The 20,279-nt window shown below is 45.8% G+C and overlaps 1 protein-coding gene and 1 pseudogene across 2 annotated transcripts; both read left to right on the top strand.

The window, feature by feature from the left end:
* The first annotated feature begins 2,941 nt into the window (after positions 1–2,941).
* LOC118978668 (uncharacterized) lies at positions 2,942–3,083 on the top strand (annotated as a pseudogene).
* Positions 3,084–5,082: 1,999 nt separating this feature from the next.
* On the top strand, positions 5,083–19,313 carry SRD5A3 (steroid 5 alpha-reductase 3). 2 transcript variants are annotated; one of them, XM_037034167.1, is made up of 5 exons: positions 5,083–5,502; positions 10,370–10,512; positions 12,652–12,849; positions 16,651–16,773; positions 18,899–19,313. In XM_037034167.1, the coding sequence occupies exons 1-5, from the start codon at positions 5,279–5,281 to the stop codon at positions 19,156–19,158; spliced, it is 948 nt and encodes a 315-aa protein (XP_036890062.1). In that variant the 5' UTR covers positions 5,083–5,278; the 3' UTR covers positions 19,159–19,313. The 2 variants fall into 2 exon arrangements, with proteins under 2 accessions (XP_036890062.1, XP_036890061.1); XM_037034166.1 differs by lacking the exon at positions 16,651–16,773 and having other exon boundaries at positions 5,095–5,502.
* The last annotated feature ends 966 nt before the right edge of the window (positions 19,314–20,279 follow it).

Below are 20,279 nucleotides of genomic sequence, written 5' to 3'. Positions count from 1 at the left end.
ACTGTGGGAGAATGTCAGTAGCACTGAAATGGGCAGTAGACACGGGCTAGCCCTGCGTGGTCATAAAATGGTAGGTAGCACATACGTGAATATTGAGCACTTAAAATGTGGCTAGTCCAAACTGAAATGTGCAGTAAGTGTAGAACACAGATTTCAAAACCTTACTATGGAAAAAATAACGTAAATTATTTCTTTCATAATTTTTACATTGATGACATTAAAATATTTTTATTACAAAGTTAAACAAAAATGTTATCACAATTAATTTTAACTTTTTATTTTTATCTTTTTTAAATGTGGATTCTAGAACTTTAAAATTACATATGTAGCTCACATGATCTTTTTTGACGTATTTATTCTTATTTATTCTTTTACAGTTGTTCCAGTTTTTCCCCTTTTGCCCTTTTCTGCCCAGCTCACCACCTCCCCCCCACCCACCACTCCCACAGTCAATCCCCACACCGTTGTCCATGCTCATGGGTCATTCACACACTCACATTATCTTTCTGTTGGCCAATGCTGATCTTGCCTTTGTCACTCACAGTGTATGTAGACCACAGACCAGCAGCTGGGGTGCCCATTCATTCCCGGAGAGCTTGTTAGATATGCAGAATCTCAGGCTCCACCTCCACCCCTCTGAATAGGACTCTTCGTTTTAACAAAATTCCCAGGTGACTGGTATGTATATCAAGGTTGAGACTTGCTGATGTAACCCAACCATCTTGCTTAACAAGTGAATAAACTGAGACCCAGAGTGATGGACTCACTCATTCTTGGCTCTCTAGCTGGTCCCACTAACGCCTGATTCCCCAGTGATCTTAACGCTTCCAAATACCCCACCCTCCACTGCAGACCCTTCCATCTCCTAAAGTAAAAATGAAATAGACTGCTGCTTCACTAGCAAAAAAATAAAACACACTACTGTAAAAAAATAAGAAAATATTGTGTCCGCAAGGATATTTATAACAAAATTCTAGGTATTCTTTAGCACTTGTCACTCCACAAGAATGTAGAAAACCTGTGCTTTCTAAACTATTCCTACAAATAAGCCCGTTGGCCTGTGGGAAAAAAAGACAACAGTTTGGAATCAGTAACGAGCCTACCACTGAGTCAGTAAAAACAACTTAAAGACTGGTTCTTTTAACACACGTGAGAAGGTGAGAGAAGGAATTTCAGTTTTGCAACTCAGCTCCTTGTGCGTGGGTTTTACTCATTCTTTGAACGTCCAGCTCCACGCAATGTGTTCAGCACATGGAAGGCTTTGAATAAATAGGTTGAATGCACAGATCAGCTTCATAGATTAGGTTCTAAACCTCAGGAAGTGTTCCCTGCTTTTCGTTGTCTGGCAACAATGTAAAGAAATTCAGGAAAACACTTAAGTGGGAACCATAGCTAAAATTAGTGCTGCTTTTATGTTAAAATTTTTTGTAATTAAGCATATTATTAAGAAAAAGTTCAAATAGATACTATCTTGGGTCATGATAATATAACCCATCACATAGAAAGAGGAGGTTCCAGGTAAATTAATATTGACAAGCAATTCCAAGGAGCAGAAGTTGCTAAAACATTTTCACTCATTCAGATTAATCAAGCTTAATCAAGTCCCAGTATACAGTGCATATGGCTCAAATGTTTTTTCTCCTGAAAGATCTCTTTTTTCTGTGCCAACTGGAAAATGTAGATTTACTTAGGAAATGAATTTCTGTGTTATATGAATTGAATACACTATGTAGACTAGGAAGCCCATTATTGAAATGATTTTTTTAAATGATGTAAGTCACATAGGAAGGAAAGTTTAACTCCCACTCTCTTCCTTTCAATTGTCCTACTTCCTCATGTTTTATCCATTACTCATGTCAGGTTTTGTTATTAACCTAAATAAAATAATAGGACATCAATCCTGCTTGTCATATATAATAATGAACAATGGCTGTTGCACAGAAGTATTGGGGTGGCAATAATAAAAATAATAGGCCAAAACATTAACTTACATATCATTAATTTGGCAATAACATTATGTATGGCCTTACATTTCTTCTATTAATGCCTTGAATAGGTATGGAGTGATTTATTCATTCATTTAACAATATTCAGTAAGTACCTGTATGCCAGGCACTGACAGAGGCACTAAAAAAATAATGATCAATGCAGCAATCCCTGCCCTCCTGGAGCATTTACGCTCATGGAAGAGACAAACAATAAACACACACATGATGAAATATATGGTACATCAGACCCTGACAAATGATGTGGAGGACAATGAGGAGGGCAGTGCTAAGGAGGGGGATGCTGTTATATAAAGAATTGTCTCTGTTAATTTTGAGTGGGAACCTGGAAAAGCAAGGGAGGAGGCCAGATACCTAGGGGAGAGCTGCCTGCTCAAATGGATCAGAGGTGCAAGGCATTAAGTCAGGGGCATGCTTAGCAGGCTGAAGAATAGCACACAGGCCAGGGTGCGAGGAGTGGGATGAACACAGGCAAGAGCAGGAGGATGTGAAGTCAAAGAGGTAGCAGGGGCCAGACCAGGCAGGACCATGTATGACTTAGGATATGCTGCTAAATACAAGAAAGAGCCACTAGAGGGTGTAGCAGAGACTTGTCTCAAAGAACAAGTCCTCCACCCATGTTCTTCATCTTCAAGACTGCCTTGGCCATCTTTAGCTCTTCCTATTTCCATGTAAATTCTTAAGTCCCACAAAAGCTTGGGGTTTGTTTTGGATCTCATTTAATCCATAAGTCAGATTGAAGATAATGATCATCTTAACCACATTGAGTCTTCCAATCTCTGAGCTTAATATCTGTCTCCCTTAAAACGTCTTCCTTAATGTCAGTAATGGTTTATTTTCCTTGAAGAACACTACATACCTTATATTAGATTTCTTCCTGGACACATACTCTTTTATACCATTGACAATGTACTTTTTACATATTTACTTTCTGTAGGTCATTTCAGAGAGAGCTTAGGGGACAAACACCAGGAACTCTTAATGCTATGACCTAAGATTGAAGTTCTCCACAGGATAGTGGAGAATATCCAGTAATACACACTGGATAGTGCTACGTTTTTCTGAGAAGATATAAGATTTTAAAAAATTACTTTCTGTTTGTTCCTGGGAAATAGAAATAATCAATATTTATAAATTGATTTTTGTATCCAGCAACCTTACCAAGTTCTCCTATTAGTTCTAATAGCTTTTCTATAGATGCTATTGGAGTTTCATATTATCTTCAAATAATGACAATCTGTTTCTTTGCCATCCTTAGGTCTTTTATTCCTTTTTCCTGTTTATTGAACTGGCTAGGGCTTTCAGTAAGGCACTGGCTCCAGAGTGACTGAATTTTAGATTCCTATTTTGAAGGTGCCAACAATGGGATTTGCTGACAAACTGCGTTTGGACTGTGACAGGAATGAAGGTTGAGTTTAAGGTTGTTAGCCTGACCTACTGGAAGAATGGCATTGTCCTTTATTGTGCACAAGGTCAGAGGTTGTTGAGCATGCAGTGAAGGTAATCCAATGAAGAAAAGCAAAAACTGATACTTATCAGCGACAAATGCTCTGTCTAACAGACTTTAGGCTGGTTTTCCACTTTTGAAATAACTCACTCAAGGAAAGATTTAAACATATACCAGTGTTCTCCGTGTGGTTTGTGACTGCCCTCTGCAGGGGATTGTCAGAGAGCTGCACCCCAAATCCCACCAAAAAGTTGGGATAATTTTCCCTCTAATCCCAATCTTTCCTGTCTCCAGCGAACGCGCGCGCGCGCACACACACACACACACACACACACACACACCCTGCCTGTCTTCTTCTACAATCTTGCCCCAAGTCAAATAACTTTAAGAGAATCTCTCACTCAGAAAACATGTTTCTGCAATACACTTACAAGTTTATTTCCTAGATGAACCCAGAGTTTCACCATGTCTTCCCAGGTATTGGTAAAGCCTTAGGTGACCTTGCACAAAAAAAGTGACACCCTAAAAAGCTGGCACACCTAACAATCCAAATCACTCGGTTCCTTGGGGTTAATCAACACAGCTAGAGGGTTATGTCATCAGGTCAGGGGTGTCAAACTCATTTTCACCAGGGGCCATACCATCCTCATGGTTGCCCTTAAAAGGCCAAAATAATTTGAGGACTGTATAAATGTAACTACTCCTTAACTGTTAAGGCATTGAAATTACATTGGCCCCTTGAAGGCACCTGGGAGGCTGATGTGGCCCCAGGTGAAAATGAGTTTGACAGCCCTGCACCCGGGTAAAAGTGACAGCCCACTACCTCTCACCTTTCCACCCCTCACCTGCTGCCTCTTCTCGAGAAGGGAAGCTCCAAAAGGGAAGGAACACTGGCCTGTAAACCTCAGTGACTAACATATAGTAGGCATACAGTAATAGATTTTGGAGTCGACATTTTAAAGGCTTTTTAAAAAATTGCCTGAGTTAAATTTATTGCAACTTGAAACTATATTATTCGAAATAGATGAGTCAGGAAATAGCATTATCACTATGCAGCACTACCACCAGAAGACACAGAGGAATTCAAGGCTTTTCTTCTAAGGAATGGAACTCCAGTAGGGAGGGGACTGGTGTTTTTGAAACACAATTTTCACCACTTTCATGTTTGTGTCATTTGAAATTGACTTGATGATTTTCTACCTTACATATTTAGGTTATACACATTCCAAACATCCTATTCATTTTGCGTATGATTTGCCTTTGTCATTCATACATACACACATTAGTATTAATAGATTTGCAACCATAGCTATGTATTTCAGTCAGCATTTTTTTTCACTAAACCTACCTACTTTAGTTGTCATAAACAGCTTTCCGTGTTTCTAAACTCTTCCTAATTATCACGTTAATGGCTGCATGTTATTCCAACGTGATATATTGCACCATAATGTAGATAAATGCCCTAAGATGGAACACTGAAAATTGTTTCCATTGGGGGGAAAAACGCAGCGATGAAGACTGGAAGGCACATGATCTCGTTAGTTTCGCTTCTTTGAATCATATTCTGAGTTCCATCTGGGGATCCCACAGTGAGACTAGGGACAGAAAGCGACCGCGGAGTGCCTGAGAGATCAGGTCCCGGGATCCCCTGCGGCACCAGGAGCGTCCGGGCCTGAGCGAGTACAACGAGGGGCGGAGCGCGTCTCCACCCCACCCTGCGTCACCGACGTCCCTCCCGCTTAAGACCCGTGCGCGGCGTGCGGGATACCAGTCCTGCGCCGCCTGGCAATGTACGCCCTGGGAGCGGGGTGGCTGGTGCTCCGCCATGGCTCTGTTGGTTGGGGCTGCGCTGTCCGTGCTGACCCCGCTACGCGCTGTGTGGCTCACACTGGATGCTGCGTTCCTGCTGAGCCTGCTGCTGCAGCTGCTTGTGCCGCCTAGCTGGCTCCCCGGCTCTGCGCTCCTCGAGGACCTGGTCCGCTATGGGAAAACTAAGTATGGAGGGCCACCGCGCCCGGCTGTGTTCCGGCTCTTTGACGTCCCCAAGAGGTAACTGCTTCCGGGGCGTGAGTCCTGATGGCCAAGGCTCGGAGAGCCCGGGGCTCCTGGCTTATGCAGCCGGCAGGGGGCAGCAGAGGCGGGCGCGGGGCCGTCAGGCAAAGGGCCTGGCTTGCCGGAGCAGGTTCTCCAATGCAGCAACTGCGCCTCGTTGCGAAGCACTGCCCGCCTGTGCTTCGTGGCCCGTGGGGGGCGGAATGCCCCGATTGTTTTTGGACATCGAAGAGCTGAGCCTCGGACACTATCGAGCGCAGAGGAACGTGAACTTGTGGCCGTAGGGAGTCCTTCCCTCGGCGGAAATGGCAGAGTTCTGAATTTAGGCCTGGTCTCCAGGCGACGATTCAAGTCTACTTTGTCTCCAAATTCTCCCTTTTCCCCTCCCTGCACTCTAGGGGCTCATAATCTAAATTGAGGTAGCCAGAACTCACTGAAATAAAGTCAGGCCCGTCCTTTGCGTCTATGTTTCCCTTATTTATCTCCCGGATCCTTGACCCTCCCAGTCTGGAGAAAGGGTGAGATGCTGGTCCCCACACTTGCCCCCATCTCCTCAGCTACACTGACCCTCCTAACGACCTCAGCAGATGACCCTAGAGAATATTGCTGGTGATGGCACTTGTTAGGCAAGCCCCGAAGCTCCATTTGACTTTTAACAGATCTCATAACCAAAACGAATGAAAGAGTTGGTTTAAGCAGAATTCTTTCAGAAATTGTAAGAGTTGTTACAGTTTGGTTTGGGGGATTTTATTACGAGAACATAGCTGGTAAGAGTCAGCCAACATTGCTAGATGGCAGGAGAAATATAGCAGTGGCTTTAATTTTTTAAATCTTTAAGACACATATTAAATTGGCATTTAGGAAGGAATCTGGAGGAATGTGATACGGTCTCTGATGTATTAAAGTACCCAAATTATTGCTTAATCATCTCATAGGCCATGCCTGAGGTCTGCAGATGAGGGACCTAAGTGCAGATTGGCTTCTGAGACGTGGATAAATTTAGCCCCTACTTTTGAGTGTGGGAGAAGGAGTCAGGAGGTGTTACCCCGGGAAGGGAGAATTTGATCATTCTGAGGCACCGAAAAGGGAATGAGGCCTTAGGAAAAAGTATTCAAGACAAGTTGGTTAAACCTCCTGGTTCTCAAAAGCTCTTTTTTAAGTGAAAATTACTTGTTATCCTGTCCTTTTGTACTTTCTAGCAGAACATTCCTAGATTGACATTTTTTAATGTTACAATAAGTGAAGAAAAAATGGTTTCTTAGAGACAGTGATTTCTTTTCTGAATTTTGAAAGAGGTACTAGTGTCCCTGGGTTAAAGGACACATTTCAGGTCATTCCCTGCAGTTACCTGTTTCTCTGGCCCCCACACCCCAGCTGCTACTGCTCCCGTCTGTCCTTATGTGACGTCTGAGACAGAGTGTACCTTCCCCTCATTTATTACTGCAGCCGTTAGTACTATTTGGGCTTCTTGTAATTTCTACTAGATTATACATAATTTACTCCTTTTCTCCCCAAATTCTAGAGTGGAAGTTTGTTTTTCTTTTTCTCTAATTTTAAACATTTCTTTTAGAAGGTACCGCAAATCCAGGCCAATAATGAAAGGCAAAAATGCCTAGATATTATATTTAAATATTTTTCTTGTGCAGAGTTTAATAATACTCTTAAAAGTGAAAATAAACCTATAATTTTACACTTAGAAATAGGCGGCTGTAATCAGGTTTCTGTACCTAAAAACAGTGCTTAGGTAATTTTGTTTGGGTGTCCCCTCCCCCCCAAGGAGGCAAGAATAAAACCTTAAATCAGTTCATGGAATGTATGTTTGACCATTACTCCATCTGCTAGAATTTTTTTTTAATTAAGGTGATGGATGCTTTTTTTTGTTTTGTTTCTTTTTGGTTCCTAGGATTTTGATCCCAGAAAGTCTGAATAAATATGTAACCTTAAACATGAGTCCCAGTGCTCTTGCCTGGCATAGTGTAAATGGACGTATTCCTGTTTCTAAAATTTCAAAATGGTATGGAAACATTGCGATTGATTTGCGCTCTAGAGGCAAAGAGGCAGTCCAGACTTCCCCCACTGGGGCTGGGGTTTCTAACTAGTGGTCCGGTGAGTCGGCAGATAGCATCTAGGGCAAACTTGAATTGGGAAAAAAAATACATCTTCATTCACAAACCTCCAACTGAAATTCAGCATTTCCTTAATGGTGAGTGTGGTCAGCAAGCCACAGTACAGTTAGCAGTACCTGCAGTTTTCTGACATTTTTAAAATATTAATCGCGTTGGCCAAAGAGTTTGTTTTTTCTATAAGATAGCTCCAGTAACGCTTAGCTATCTAACTTCATTCTAAACATTTTGTTAGATTATATTGTGACAGCTGTCTTATCAGTGTGCATTTAAAAAAAACTTATCAAAATTGGTGAATTTTGGTGTAGCCATTTTAATATTGAAGAAAATACACAATATTTTTGGCATATTATGCTTTATTATTTCAAGAAAGGTAAAAGCACAACTGAAACACAAAAAAAGATTTGTGCAGTGTGTGAAGAAGGTGCTGCAACTGATCAAATGTGTGAAAGGCAGTTTGCAAAGTTTCCCGCTGAGGATTTCTCACTGGAGGGTGCTTCACGGTCAGGTGGACAAGTTGAAGTTGATCACGATCAAATCAAGACATGAACTGAGAACAATCACTGTTATACCATGCAGGAGATAGCCAGCATACTCAAAATATCTAAATCCATAAAGCTATTAGTGAAAATGAAAAAAACGTGTCTTTTATTTTATGAAAAAAAACCCATACAGACTTTTTGGCCAACCCAGTACATTAAAAATGCTGAAGACCTCAGAACATTTCCATCACTGCGAGACTGCGATAGTTATTCCCCACCAGGTCTTGTTATTTGATGCATTAATTAAGAAACACATGTATAATTATGTCAAAAGTTTGTTTTTTGTAGTGGTGTTACCTATATTTCAGTACAATTGTTTCCCGTCCTGAAGGAGCCCATAGCCGTCGCCACACGGCCAAAGGAGTCAGGCCACGGAAGAAAACTGCTGACCCCTCCTCTGGACTGTACACTTCCCATGCATTCAGTTTGTCTTGTGTTAACCATATTTCTGAGTCAATGCCTGACAAATAATAAGGTCCTTGGTCAATATTTTTTAAAGAAATTTTTAGAAAGGTTTTAGCTTTAAGCAGCTTCTTAGCTGACTTCACTGCTGGCTCCGACAGTCACTGTAGGGGTATGTGTTCTCTTTCACTCACCTTTAACCTGTGTTCACAGGTACTGCTCTGTGCCAGGAGCCTGTCTAGGCTCCTTAGAGCTTTCATTCTTGGGCAGTAAATATGTGAACAACCCTTGTAAAACAAGCAAAAGAATTTCAGATACTGGTAAGTGCTTCAGAGGAAATCCAGCAGGGTTACTAGACCAGGAGCAAGACTGGTGGCCGAGGCAGTGACGGAGCTGGAAAGGATAGGCAGGGAGAGGTGGGCCTGGAGAGGAGGTCCCTGCCCACCAGAGCATTACAGGCCTTGATGGAGATTAGCTTTTATTCTGAGTGTCTAGAAAGGTATTTATGGCTTCAGGGTGGGGAAGGGAGCATCATGCAATTTATATTGGTTTTTTTTTTAATCTCACCTTTGTTATCCAGCCCGCAAGCCCCCCTCCCCTCTGATAGCTGTCAGTCTGCTCTCTGTCTTTCTAAGTCTCTTTGTTAGTTGATGCATGAACTTTTGAAGAAACTATGCTCTTGAGCCTGGAGAAGATCAGAATTGGGAATAACAGTATGGCTCAGAGAGCGCAGGTCCTGCGATAACAGTAGCTGGGAGAATTCAGTGGGGTACTATGGAATGTCCAAATTCGATCAGTGTTAGACTGGGTTGTGGGCGTGGTCTAGGGGTGCTCTGAGTTCTGGTACAAAAGTAATCTGGATCATCTGGAAGAGGAGACCCAGAGTTTATATTTAATCCTCCTGATTCCAGGTCATCTTGCTTTGTCACAGTCTAGTGAGACCAGGGGTTGGCTCAGTTATGTGTATGATGTACTGAGGACCAGGAAAAGCCAAATGACCTCCAGACACTTTGCAAAGTCAGAATGATTCTAAATTGGTTTGACTAGAGAAAAACAGTAAGTGGCCTACAAATGAACCTGTGTACCCTGTTAGGCGATTTTGTTTCAGCAAACCAACATCATCTTTCACATGGAATTAACATTGCTAATCACAATTGTCAGTGGTTTTGTGGTTTTATTTGTGTTTCATTTGAAACTGTGTTGATTGCAAAAGAAGCATCCTACTTGTTTGAGAGCTGTCCATCTGCAGGAGTTGATACCTAGTTTTATGAGTTAATATTTGTCATCTAAGTAATTTAGGTCAACGCTGGAAAAACACTGAATCTGAAGACTTGTAGGTTGCGTACAGCCCTGAGAGCTGGGAATTGTGCGCACCTTGCATAACAGTTGTACGCCTCTTGCGGCACCGCTGCTCAGGGTCTGGGAGTCTCCCACGGACTCAGCCTGGGCTAGCAGCCGAGGTTCGCTCTGCCGGTGCCTAGCGCCCCCTCTTTTGGAACTGGAGCCCAACCCAGTGACCCAGAGATGAGCAAGATTGCTCATTGGACTTCCAGCTAAGTTTACCAGGGTCAGTCATGTTCTTGTTAACGTCAGGAGGCCTCTTTTCCCCATGAGTTAACCGGTTCTGTCATTTTAAAGGAAATTTTGAAATCTGAATGCCTGTAGGATTCAGGGTCTATTAAAAAGCATAACTGGACTTGGGGATGGGGACAAGAGGAGAAGGACACCAAAAAGTTGTCTGTCTGCATAATGCGTGGCCCCGCCCTGATGGGGGCCTACCTTGCTTTCCCTGTGCAGGTACTTCTCTCATTTCTACGTCATCTCCGTGCTGTGGAACGGCTTCCTGCTGTGGTGCCTCATGCAGTCTCTGTTCCTGGGAGTGCCCCTTCCACACTGGCTCCTCACGCTACTCAGCACTCTCGGGCCTGCGCAAGTTCAAGGTAATGGCGGCGTCATGGCCTGCAGGAAACTGTTCTGGGTAATTCCCAGCCACTCTCAGGCTCCTCTCTGCGGGCGAGAGCGAAGGGAGTGCTGCGCAGGTCCTAGTCATCCCCGAGGGGACATCCCCAAGTCTGTTATGGAGATCTGGGCAGAGCGAAGTTAGCTGTTCATTCCTGACTGCCCAGCCAGTGCTGGGCTGTACACAGGCCTGGCTGTTCTCCCTCTGACGTTTTTCAGACTGTTGATAAATTTAGACTTAGGGGCAAAGCTTTGAGGATTCCCTCGTGTTTGCCTTGAAGCATTTATCATTTATATAGTGCAACCAAAATCATGTCTCGGAACTCCAGAAATTGGATAGAAAATTACTTTTTGATCACCAGCTAAAAATGTTATGCCATCAGGCTTTAGTTTTGTGATAAAAAGGACTGTAAATAGTTGTTGACCAGATGATTGCAAAACAGTTGTTCGATTTGTCTCAGATAAAAAACAATCTTGAAATAAGGAATTGAAGGTGGAAACAATAAAGTGGTCTACGTTATGTCCAGCAGCACGCGAGGGGCGGAATTAGAAACAGATCGTTCAGCACTCTCTCTGCCCTTCGTCCCGCGGCCGAACCGCTGGCTCCCTGGGAACAGTGCCTTTCTCTGTAGCTGGAGGAGCCTGTTGCAAAAGCTGCCAGTCAGAAAGCCAACGCAAACCCTGTCTGGGAGGGGAGGCTGCCTCAGTGAAGCCCCTCTTAGGCATTCTGGCTTCCTCTCTTTGTTTGCTTTGTTTTGTTTTCCTGATGGTAATTTTTTAAAGCACTTTACATTTTATTTTTCAATTCATAGTTTTCAATTTATAGTTTACATTCATTATTATTTTGTATTAGTTTCAAGTGTACAACACAGTGGTTAAACAGTCATCTACTTTCGCCAAGTGGTCCCCCTGATACTCTAGCATCCACCCAGCACCGCGCACGGGCAACGCGGTGCTGGGGGCTCTTCCCTGGGCCGTCTGTTCCACCCCCCTGACTGTTCTGAAACCACCAATTCTTCATCGTTCTTCATCCCTCAACCACCGTTCTTCATCCCGCGACCTTTTGCACCCAGCCCCTCAACCACCAGTCTGCTCTCTGTATCAGTTTTATTTGTTCATTTATGTGGTTTGTTAGATTCCACATGTAAGTAAAATCATGTAAGTGGAGTGATCTCTTTATTTGTTTTTGTGGGACTTGCTTGAGTTCTGGTATTTGGAGGGTTGGTTGTGAGTTTTGTTCGGTTATTTGTTTTAATCTATTCCGAAAGAGTCTAGATTAGGTTTTACTGTATTTAAAATACAAAGGCAGACAAAGCTAATTGAAGCTGTTGGAAGTCAGGACAGGGCTCACCTTTGGGACGGTGGGGGGAGGGGCAGCATCTGGGAGGGACCACACAGCCGGGTTCTGTTTCTGGATCTTGGTGCTGGTTACGTGGAGGGGGTGGGCTGGTTTGGGTGGGAACAGCTCAGTTAACTGTATTCTTATGGTATCCTTATGGGACGTGTACATGTGTGATATTCCCATTTTAAAAATCTAAGTTTTTTTGCCATTTTAAAAACCAGCATGTCTTCTGACTTTTGGGGTGGAGGGTTAGAGGCAGGTAGGAAGATAGATCTCAGGGATCACAGTCCCTTAAAAGGACAGTTTCTTTTTTTTAACATGGAAAGGAAAGCATAATTCTCCCTGTCTCAGTTACTGTCCCCCTTTCTGTCCCTGTGGGTGCCTGTGTCTGTAGTCTCCCCTGACCCTGAGGATCCCCCAGGTGGGGCTTCTCAGAGGTCATCCCAAACCCTTCCTGACCACCTTCCTTAGTGTGAGTGCCGGGGGCCAGAGCCCCGCAGACCCTGGTTTCTGAGCGCACGGACCTCCCAGTCCAGTCCGTGAAGGCCGGGAGGGACCCCACTGTGTCCCAGCACCGTCACCAGCTTACCTGCAGCCTCGAGCCAGGTTTTTGACTTCACTCAGCCCGCTTCCCCAGGCTAAAAAAAAAAAAAAAGGAAGGTGTCAGGCTGGATGATTTCTAGGGCCCTTTTCCAGCTCTGATTTTGCTTAGTAGAAACATACTGCTGGATTGATCCTGAGAAGAAAAACGCTGAATGTGCTGCTTTCTGAACTGCAGGGGGTGAGCTGGCGCTGTCCCCGCTCCTAGTGTTGCTGCTCCTGTGGCTGCACAGCTGGCGCAGGCTCTTCGAGTGCCTCTTTGTCAGCGTCTTCTCCAGCGGTGTGATTCACGTCGCACACTACTGTTTCGCACTTTTCTACTACGTCTTCCTCGGCTTAACGGTGCTGAGCCAGGTGCCAATGGACAGCAGGAATGGTGAGTGGTCCCTGGGGGCTGTCACCTGGGTCACAGGGGGCGTGAGGCACTCTTCAGGTGACGCGCTCCACTCAGCCTTGGGGAAGTTTGAAAGTAGACCCGCCCAATCCGTCCTGTCCGTCACCAAAGATGATAAGGGGCCAGGCACTCCAGGGGGCTGGTTTAAGGATGGAGGGGTGGGATGTGAGGTTTTCCTCAGTGGGAGTGAAGTCAGAGAACTCACGTGGAGGGAGTCTGGAGAGAAAGAGGAGCGTGGTCCAGAGTCGAAGGGGAAGGGTCAAGTCAAGGAGCATGTACAAAGGACCCACGGACAGGGGCAGCGCGGTGAGGAGGGTCAAACGTGGCAGAGGCAGGCAGAGTGGGCCAGGCAGTGGGGGGAAATGGGGACAACTGTAATTGAACAGCAATAAAAATATGTTTAATTAAAAAAATTAAAATAAAGTGAACTTCATAGAAAAAATAGAATGCTAGTTGCCAGGTGCTGGAGGGAGGGGGAGATAGGTTAATGTGGGTCAAAGAATGCAAAATTTTAGTTATCATAAAAAGAACAAGTTCTAAGGATCGGATGTAGAGCGTGGTGGCTTCACTTCATCATCTGATAGTGTGTACTTGGCGGTTCCTGAGTAGCTCAATGTTTTCACCCCACACCCCAAAAGTTGACTATGTGATATGGATTGTTAATTATGTTGATCTTGGAAATCGTGCTACAATGTATATGTATGTCAAATCATCACACTGTATATTTAATACATATGATTATATTTGTCAGTTATTTCCAATGATTCCTCAATAGAGGTTTTTAAAAGAAAAAGTAAATAATCTTTTAAAATTTTTTAAAACAGAGTTGAACAGGAAGCAGGGGACACCCAAGAACAGGAGGAAGGGTCAGCAAAGAAGCTGCCCCAGCAAAGCCTCAGTCATCCTGGGGTATTTGTGTGGGAAGGTCAGGGTGCGGCCAGAGAAAGAGAAGGCGGGGTGCAGGGTTTAATCAGAAAAGCAGAGGAGGAGCCTGTGGCCTGGACGCCTCGTGGATGGTTGTGACTTGAAGAGGGACTTGGGAGCCGTTTGGCCTCCATTGAGGTCTTGTGATTGTTTCCTGGGCACAAAGCATCTCTTAAGGGAGGGTGCCCAAGGGGGAGGACAGACGAGCACTGTGGGCAGTCAGAATGGTGAGCTCTTCCCAACCAGGAAGAGGGAACCAAGGTCATGGCTTTTGTTGATGAGGAGGAAATGAAGTCGGGTGGGGGAGGGGAGAGGGATGTGAATATCTAACATATAAAAAAACCAATAAATGTTTACTATAAAGAATCAAGTTATTTGGGGTAATTGAAATGAGTTCTTAGTGCTGAGGTTACCTTGACCTTGGAGCCTTGGTCTCTATCAGCCCAGACACTGTTGGGTGGATGATCTTTCCAGGCTGTTTTCACTCAGTTCCAGGCTTCTTATATTCATCGCAGTAAACTGAGACCAAAATCTGGATATTTTCAGTTCTCAGTGAGTGAGCTTCCCCTCCGGCTTGACGTCCGGGTCAGAGTGCCCCTCTTTCTTGCTGTGGTACAACCCGAGGCCTCTGGGGCTTCAGGAGTGATTTTCAAGTACATCTTATCAATGATATCTCTCAATTCGTGAATGATTTGTTGGCTCCAGGCACTCAGCTTGCATCTTTCCATTTAAATCCTCTGAACTTGACCAGGTCGGCTTTTCCTCCCTGAGCTTTCCGCTGTGGCATTCACGTGCAGCCCAGCGTCATGGTTTGGGCTGGCGACCCTGGTGAACAGTGTGGGTTTTCCACCCAGAGGAACTTGCCTAAGCACTTCGGTACCTCACTGGCTCTCAGCCCCTTAGTTCCCACTGGCACTGCTCTCTCCGTCTGCTCTCCCTCCTGTGTAACTAACGACGGAACGGGCAGCCTTGGCACCACGAAAATACCGTTCTAGACATTCCTTCCTGAAGCTGTCTTCTGTTTCACCTATTTGTCCTTTAGGAGGTCATCTGTGGTCATTCAGGACAATACAGGGAGAACTGGTTTCAGGAATTCATCAAGAGAGAATACACGGGGGCATTTGTCAGCCTCAGCGTCTTATAGGAAGGCGCTTGGGGTCCAATGGGCCTGAGCCTGAAGTCTGGCTTATTCAACCTCCCTGAGCCTAGGACCTTCACCTGAATCAGGGGCAGGTACTGATTTCAGAGGGTTCTTGGGAAAGTGAAAAGAGAGGGTGTCTCCCTTGACCCGGATCTTCGCATCTTGTCGCACGTCTGGAGGATCTCCCTCGGTCACCCTCCCTCTCCATCGCCCTGTCCTGTGGTGTTTTCCTCAGAGAACCACCTTTGCCTGGTGTTGTCTGGGCTGTTGATTGGTGTGCTCAAGTCTAGGGGCGGCTGCCAGCAGGACGTGAGTTCACGAGAACTGGGATCTCGCCTGACGTGTTCACTGCTTGTGCCTCCTGCCTGCAGCAGTACCAGGCTCAGTCGGGGCCCATTTAGTAACTAAGCAGGAAGTGAGTCATTACATCCTACACAGGTTAGACTCTCAGAAAATATGGGCCTCCCATGTGCTTCCCCTTCCTGCCTGGCAATTCCAACTTCCTCCTGCAGGGCTTGGGCCTCACAGGCAGTCACAGGCCTTCTCTCCGCATTCACAGTGGGGAACTGGGCAGTGATAGGGGCGCGCACAGACCCTCGCTGCAGCTTTTAATCCTGCAGTGATTTTCTCTTAAAGCCCTTTCAGTTTAAAACCCTGTTTTTTCATACTCTGCTTACTTTTAACTTAGGAAAAAGACCTTCTAGTTAAATGGCTAACCCTACTAAATATTAGGAGACTGTAAGTAAACTGTTTATATAGAACAAGTTTTTAAAGGAAATTAGCACAGGTAGACTTTGGTGGACTCCATGAGCCGTTAGCTATCGTCAGCTGAATCCTGCTTCCAGGTACCTGTGTGGAAGAGCGTGGTCCTTGCTTCTCTCACCTGAATCCGCTGTGTAGGGGCCCAGCGCTTGGCTCCAGTGCCCCAGGCGGTCCCTGTTGTCAGTGGACAACTGTGCTTCATGAGCCAAGTCCCTGACTAGCCCGACCGCTTCCTGCCAATCACAGGGAAGTCCTCAGTTTGCTTTTCCCATGCCGGGTCTTAAAAGACCTACATTCCCCTCTTCTCCCAGATAGTTGGGTGAGGAAAAGGAAGATAATAGCTTGAGGAGATCTCCTACAGCTAAATCAGTCTGGTTCGGTTCTGTCTAATCAGAAAGGGATACTGTTTGGTTTTCATTTTGGAGTTGACATTTCCCCTCTGTTCGAGAAGCCCCAGCCCTAGCCTCCGCGTGCAGTGGTTTCCTCCCTGGCTGCAGCCCATGGAGTCAGCATGCCGCCTTCAGGGCCTCCCTGACAATCGGTTAGGGTAGTTAGCTCAGGGAGGGCCTTCACAAAGTGTTTTCCTGACAGTAGAATATAAGAAAGAAGGCATAAGACCAGGCTTAGAAATAAAAGCACAAAGCCATCTCCCCACATAAGGGTCGGGGACAGAGCTGAACTCTGTGCTTAAAGCATTTGAAGTAGCAAGAGAATATATCGTCATGGAATTCTCTGCCCGGGGTCATTGAAGCTTCCCTGGCTGAGGAGTGAATCTCCTTTGGTGTTCTTCCTCCTGTACTAGGGAAACTCTGTCAGGCTAATTTTATAGTCTTGAAGAACACAATGAGTTAGTAATTGTGTTCTACTGACTGCATGATTTTTTAATTCCCCGAGCCTCCAAAATTTGGCAGCATCGGCTAATGAAATAGTCTTTATTTCTGTTGTCTGTGTGATAGGGGAAAACCTCTTGATGCAAGTTCGGTGGTTCCATATCTTCGGGGTGATGATGTTCATCTGGTCATCTCTCCATCAGTATAAGAGCCACGTCATTCTCGGCAATCTCAGGAAAAATAAAGCAGGTAAGATACCTTGCAGAGCCCCTGCGTGTGGATTGTAACCCTCAGAAGTCAGTTGTCCATGTTCCTTCCTTCTTTTCTTTCCTGCCTGCCCCAATTATTTGACTTTGTACCAAATATTCATTTTTGGTGAGACACCTCTCTGGGTCTTGATCTTCCCGTCTGTGAAATGAGAGCGTTATACTTAGAGATCTCTCTGGCCCCACGAGTCCTCGTGTTAGTGATTCTGTGCTGTGCCCACACTTTGGGGCCTGCTTTGCACACGTGTCCGACCAGTATGTGACCACTGGTATGACTATGCTGAGTTAGTATGATTATAGCCAAAGCAACAAACTTGACTTTTTAGTTAGCTTGTGTTGGCTTATCACAGGTACAGTTTTTTATTAGGCTTTTTGAAATGTTAAAAGTGAAATAGTATTGCCCTGGCTGGTGTAGCTCAGTGGATTGAGTGCCGGCTTACAAACCGAAGCATCGCCGGTTTGATTCCCGGTCAGGGCACATGCCTGGGTTTCGGGCCAGGTCCCCAGTATGGGGTGTGCTAGAGGCAACCACACACTGATGTTTCACTCCCTCTCTTTCTCCATCCCTTCCCTCTCTCTCTAAAATAAATAAATAAATAAATAAATAAATAAATAAATAAATAAACAACATCTTTTAAAAAATGGAATAGTATTTATCGAGTGCTTATTTTGTGCCAAGCCCTGCTCTGCATGCTTTACATAGAGTTTCACAGTACTCCTTGAGATAGGTACAGTCTTATCCTCACTTTGCAGATGAGGAAACTGAGGCACAGAGAGGTTAACAAGTTACATAGCTGGTAAGTATAGAGCCAAGGTGTGAGCTTGCGCAGTCTCACTCTGGAGTCTGAGCTCTTTTTTTTTTCAGTTTACATCAGTAAAGTGAAACTAAATTTTATGAGACACTGGATGTCGTTAGTTTGGATATCATTAGTTTACTATAAAAGAAATATGGAAAGTACTAACATGGTGAAAGGTTTCAGAATTCCAGTGGAATGGGCAACTTCACATGATGCCATTTCTGTAGTGACTTATTTCAGTCTACATACTTTCCAAGAATGTCATCGTCTCTAAATGAGGAACAGCCCTGCCCTGGCCGGTGGTTCGGTTGGCTGGAGCACCGTCCTGTGCACCAGAAGGTCACAGGTTCAGCTCCCATTCAGGGTACATGCCTAGGCTGCAGGGTGCGAACCCGAGGCAACCGGTAGATGTTTGTCCCTCATACTGACGTTTCCCTCTCGGTCTCCTTTCCTCTCTTTCTAAAATCAATAAAAGCATGCCCTCTGGTGAGGCCTAAAAAGAAAGACTAGAAAAAGAAATAATCCTTGTTGTCTAAAGCGGCCTTGGTGTCTCCGCACTCCAGAAAAAGAGCTTCACCCCCAGCTCTCACAGTGACTGCTCGAACCCCTCGCCCGTTCCACTGGAGCCCGAACCAACGATCCGAACGGAAGTGTTGCTCACAACACCTTCCCGTGGAAATTTCCTGGAAGTACAGTGCCTCCTTTGACTGTGACTTCCACCCCACTCCTTGCAACCAACCAATACTCTGTCAAACAAACCTTTCTCAACACATGTCCTGCCATGGTACCGTGGGCACTCTGCTCTCGCACCCAGCCACAGGGGAGAGACCTGCAGTCTGGCTGCTGGCCCGGGGGCTTCGGAAGAGGCCTCCCAGCTCACAGGCGCACTCACCCCTGCCTTCTGCCCCTGGTGGGGGGAGGTGGGGGGGTTGAGGGGGGAGCCCACCTCATTGGCCCAGATGGCCTTTCTTCCCCTGGGCTTTGTACAAACCGCTGATAGGATGACTGGGAGATGAAAGAAAAGAGGAGGCCTTTCTAGGCTTTTTGGAGTCTGGGCTCTTAATTTCTATCTTGGAGGATCGGTGGCATGATGGGCTTTCCCTCGGTGCTTATTTACAGCTGGTGTAACCTAAGCGTGTGGGTCTTCCATGCGTAGTAGACCGTGGAAGTGGGACGGGTCGGTCATTTGCACACAGGTCTGTCACACCGTTTTCCAAATAAGCCTCCTCATAAATGAGTCAGGGAGGGATGGTGGTCCGACTTTCTCTTTGCAGCTGCATGTGTTCAGGAAGTTTTCTTTTTTCATTTCAGGGGTGGTCGTTCACCACAACCACCAGATCCCTTTTGGACACTGGTTCGAATATGTGTCCTCCCCTAACTACTTAGCAGAGCTCATGATCTACGTCTCCATGGCTGTCGTCTTCGGGTTCCGCAACTTAACGTGGTGGCTGGTGCTAACCTACGTCTTTTTCTGCCAGGCCCTGTCGGCTCTCCTCAGCCACAGGTTTTACCAAAGCAAGTTTGTCTCCTACCCGAAGCACAGGAAAGCTTACCTCCCATTTCTGTTCTGAGGTTACCTTGGTCATGAAGAGTGAAAGCCGGAAGACAGGTTCAGTTAAGTTCAGGGCCACAAAGTCTGGAGACCAGAGGTCTGCAGTTGCCGCAGAACTATTTGAAACTCTGTATTTTTACACCAAAGAGTCTTCACTGAATGAGCAAAGCAATACCGTTCAAGAAAATGAAACTTCAGCCCTGGGTGGCATAGCTCAGTGGATTGAGCGGGGGCCTGCGAACCACACGATCGCGGTTCAATTCCCAGTCAGGGCACATGCCTGGGTTGCAGGCCAGTTCTCAGCAGGGGACTCACCAGAGGCAACCATACATTGGATACTTCTCTCCCTCTCTCCTTCCCTTCCCCTCTAAAGATAAATAAATAAAATCTTTTTTAAAAAAAAGAAAGAAAATGAAACGTCAAAGACCTTCTAGACCTTTAATGCGGCTTTCTGAGATGCTGTGTAAAAGCAGCCAGTTGCTGGAAACTTCTCAAAGCTGCTCCAGAGCAGGCTGACAGAGCTGTGTGCACAGCTTCCCACGTTTCCGCACGCGCACACAGGAAGCTGCCTGGCCCCCAGCCCCCTCTTTCGCCCCAGCCCTGGTGGTGAGCAGCCGTGGCCCCTGTAGATGTCTAGGCTATTTAAACAGGACAGTGAGAAACTAGGACAATTCCATGGCAGGCGGAATAGGGAAACAGACAGCTGAGCGCCATGGCCAATTTACAGCTACACACAGATGGCCACCAGGGTGCAAGGCCCCAGAGCGCGGCAGGGGGCAAAACTAGGAAATGGGGACCTCACTCCCAGGGGACCCCCCCCCCCCCGCCTTTCCTCTCGGGAGACAGCGTCTGGGCCTTAGTTGTGTTCTAGTTCCAGGCCCAGAGAAGCAGCAAACCCAGGTGGGCAACACCAGAACCAATGGCAGTGACTAGAGACCCCGCCCTGTCACTGGCCAATCTGTGGAGACCAAGACCCTGGAAGGGCACACCTGGAGAACCGGGGAAGAGTCTCCTCAGACCCCCTGAGACCTCCCCTAGACTCCCACCTGCAAGAGAGCGAGAAAATCCTCTGGAGGATCCAGAGCCTGGGCTCCCTCTGGGGGCAGCTGGCCCGTTTCACTCCCTTTCTTGTCCCCTCCC

Source organism: Sturnira hondurensis, unplaced genomic scaffold (assembly GCF_014824575.4).
Source record: "Sturnira hondurensis isolate 20B ecotype Veracruz unplaced genomic scaffold, ASM1482457v3 Scaffold0022017, whole genome shotgun sequence".
In the NCBI taxonomy this organism is placed as follows: domain Eukaryota; kingdom Metazoa; phylum Chordata; class Mammalia; order Chiroptera; family Phyllostomidae; genus Sturnira; species Sturnira hondurensis.
The sequence above is the reverse complement of the archived record's forward strand: the minus strand, read 5'-3'. Positions and strand labels throughout refer to the sequence as shown.

What these genes read in the sequence shown, in the direction of transcription:
- SRD5A3 (XM_037034167.1), top strand. Translation starts at nt 5,279, where the DNA reads ATGGCTCTGTTGGTTGGGGCTGCGCTGTCCGTGCTGACCCCGCTACGC. An exon ending in CTCTTTGACGTCCCCAAGAG is followed by an intron (nt 5,503 to 10,369) that starts GTAACTGCTTCC and finishes TTCCCTGTGCAG; the next exon opens with GTACTTCTCTCATTTCTACG. An exon ending in GCCAATGGACAGCAGGAATG is followed by an intron (nt 12,850 to 16,650) that starts GTGAGTGGTCCC and finishes TCTGTGTGATAG; the next exon opens with GGGAAAACCTCTTGATGCAA.